General features: G+C 38.8%; 1 protein-coding gene across 1 annotated transcript; it reads left to right on the forward strand.

Moving 5' to 3' along the window:
* The first annotated feature begins 389 nt into the window (after window positions 1-389).
* Window positions 390-2,876, forward strand: LOC110108488 (abscisic acid receptor PYL8-like). Its single transcript, XM_020839158.2, has 3 exons — window positions 390-855; window positions 1,069-1,284; window positions 2,040-2,876. The coding sequence occupies exons 1-3, from the start codon at window positions 655-657 to the stop codon at window positions 2,268-2,270; spliced, it is 648 nt and encodes a 215-aa protein (XP_020694817.1). The 5' UTR covers window positions 390-654; the 3' UTR covers window positions 2,271-2,876.
* The last annotated feature ends 268 nt before the right edge of the window (window positions 2,877-3,144 follow it).

Raw genomic sequence — 3,144 nt, forward strand, 5'->3', positions numbered from 1 at the left:
ACATTTTTTTTTATTTCAAACGTATAATATTTAAATTTCTAATTTAATTATCTCAAAATAAAAAAAAATAAAAAATAACAAAATGCTGCGGCGGGCTCAGTTGTCACTTGTCAGTTCAGGAAATAGCAAACAAACTGTCCCTGAAAAGCTAAATAATTTACTATTACGCCATCCACGTACATAGAACAGAACCAGGTCAGATTCCATAACCTGCCGCCTTTTTTACGAAATGGCATTATCGTTAATAAGTGAAAAAACCTAATCGAAATTAAGATGCAAACAGATATCTTTATGTGTGAACGGTGGGTACGGCACCTACCTCTTGGCCATGGCCGGACGAGAAGGTCATTGCCTATTTGCGTTCCGCATTATTTATATCCTTAATTAAAAATAAATTTATGCGCGGCCATTAAATATGGTCGGCTGGTGGTCCAATATTCCGGATAAAAAAAATGTCGTGCGGAGTAGGTCAAGATGAGTGAGCTGGGTGCGATGTGCTCGGATTTATCCTTTCCATTTCTATATTCCTTTTAATGGCGGATTGGGAAAGTAAGGACTAAGGACGGCGAGAATAGAAAGAGAGATCGAGCAAGTAAAAGCTGGTTTTTTTTTACGACTGATTGATCAGTGAAGAAGTTGGAAAGCAATCGATCGATGTTGGGGGCGAGCAGGGCAAGGGCTAGTATCGGAGCTACGGCGGTCGGCGGCGGGGCTGGGTGGTGGGCTGACGACATGAGTCTTACCGGATGCCGGGCAGTGGAGACGGAGTTCGTCCGGAGATACCACAGGCACGAGCCTAGGGAGAACCAGTGCAGCTCCGCTCTCGTCAAACACATCAAGGCTCCCATTCACCTCGTAAGATCTCTTCTTTTCTTTTTCTGCGATTCTACTTCTTTTAGTTCTTTTGATTTAACAGATTTGGGAAGAACTCTTTTGTATTTAAAACGATTGATCTGTATATAAATGAAGAAATTGAAGTTGATATGGTTACTGTTAATTAGAGGATTATAACTTTAATTCTTATAGCGAAAAAGTTTGATTTCATGACTTATAGAGGGGAATTTACAGGTTTGGTCTTTGGTGAGGAGATTTGATCAGCCTCAGAAGTACAAGCCCTTTGTGAGTAGATGTGTGGTTCAGGGAGACATGGAGATTGGAAGCGTTAGACAAGTGAATGTGAAGACTGGACTTCCGGCGACCACTAGTACAGAGAGGCTGGAGTTCCTTGATGATGATGAGCATGTCCTGAGTATTAAAATTGTTGGGGGAGATCATCGGCTTAAGGTATAATACAAACTTCAGCTATTCAATCCTTCTTCTTAGTTTTTTTTATGCGATTACTAGTTCAATATATTGTATTTGTATCCTTCATGCTCTATATTTCCATTTGTATGATGATTTAGTTTGTTTTTTCATAATTTTTTTGGGGGGGCTGATTTGATGGAGCTGAGTTTTTTTGGGGCTCATTTGGTTTCTTATATAGGTGGAAAGTAAGCATGTTTTAAAATTTGGTGATTTGCACTCATTTTTAGGAGAAATTATTCCATGCGGAGTCCAGACGAGAAGTTCTCAATTGGACTATGAGTGTACACACTATGTTTATACTGGGTATAATTTTTGCATACAGTTTGGTTCAAACTGTTCTACATAGTGTGTACACTCGCAATCTGGACATGAACTTCCCGTCCAGACTCCGCACGGAATAATTTCTCTATTTTTAGTGTGAATTTTTTGTAAAATTGAAAATCCAATTGATTTCTATCTGCATCCAACCAAACTACAAAATCTTGTAAATTCATTGTTTCTAACGTCCAAGCAACCAAAAGCGCCATTAATGGAGCTTGTTAACTGACCACCATGTAATAATACCGCTACTATCTACTTTTTGTTGTGGTGAACTTTAGTTGGAGCAGAATCTAAGCTGTGATTTAACTATGGGAATCAAATTCTTCCAACATATTCAGTGCACAAAGAAGTGCACTACAAGCTACTTAATGATTGCTTATTTCTTACTTTATTTTTGGCATCTTTTACTGCAGAACTATTCATCTGTGATAACTCTTCATCCTGAGACCATTGATGAAAGACCAGGCACTCTAGTGATCGAGTCATTTGTTGTTGATGTACCGGACGGAAATACGAAGGACGATACATGCTTCTTCATTGAGGCCTTGATCAAATGCAACCTGAAGTCCCTTGCAGATGTATCAGAGCATTTAGCTGTGCAGAATCGAGCAGAGCCCATCGAGGGGCATCAAGCCTGTGTTTGACTTGCTAAGTTGAAACCAGGAAATGGGTGAAGGTGCGCATTTATGCATCTCTGAAAGTCCTGCAGTTTAGATACTTATAGGTAGTAGATAATGTATTTAAGTAACGTCTGCAGAATGGAATGTTTTTCAGTAGAAAACGTAGGTGAATTGATGAATGGCGTTTTCCATTTACTCCATCTCTCAACCAGTTTTTGGCTTCGTTTGAGACATTTTTTTTACTGCTTCTTAAAGCAGCTTTCGAGTACAAAAATTTTAAATTTTTATACTAGAAAGTTATTTTAGGAAGCAGTATGAAAGCCGTTCCAAACGAAACTTTAAACCTCCATGTAAATGAAGTCAGCAGGAGAAATTTTGAAGGGGATGAACTGCAATTTGTTTAGCAGGTTCTCTTGCTTAAGCAGTTGTGTATATGTTTCATTTCATCATCTCTAGTATCTTTTAAACATAGCAGGGTATAATGCCTCTGTAGAACTAGCTATCAGTCTGTTTTTTTTGTGTTTTTTTCTTCAAGTTGTCTGCTTGCATAGTTGCATCTCTCCTTTTTCTATTTTCTATGGATGTTTCTGGTGTATGTTCTGTTTGTAAATAATACATTGTTGTTGCAGATATTATTGTCAAAAGTGAATTAGTTCAAATGTTTAGTAGATTGCATGCGTGAGGATTATGTACTTAAAAGGTTAAACAAAAATCAAGTTGAATTGTGGATTAGAACAAGGCTTAGAGAAGAAGTGTTTAGTGACCCGCAGATGTTTAGTTTGGTTGGTGGGCGAGTACAGTTGAGAACCCTCCAACCCGTGCTTGATTCCCCTCGAGCTGTAACTCTTGTTAAGTGGGGCTCAATCAAGTGCGGGCCAGGAGGTTTCTCGGGTGGGTG

Source organism: Dendrobium catenatum, unplaced genomic scaffold (genome assembly GCF_001605985.2).
Source record: "Dendrobium catenatum unplaced genomic scaffold, ASM160598v2 fragScaff_scaffold_156, whole genome shotgun sequence".
Classification (NCBI taxonomy): Eukaryota; Viridiplantae; Streptophyta; class Magnoliopsida; order Asparagales; family Orchidaceae; genus Dendrobium; species Dendrobium catenatum.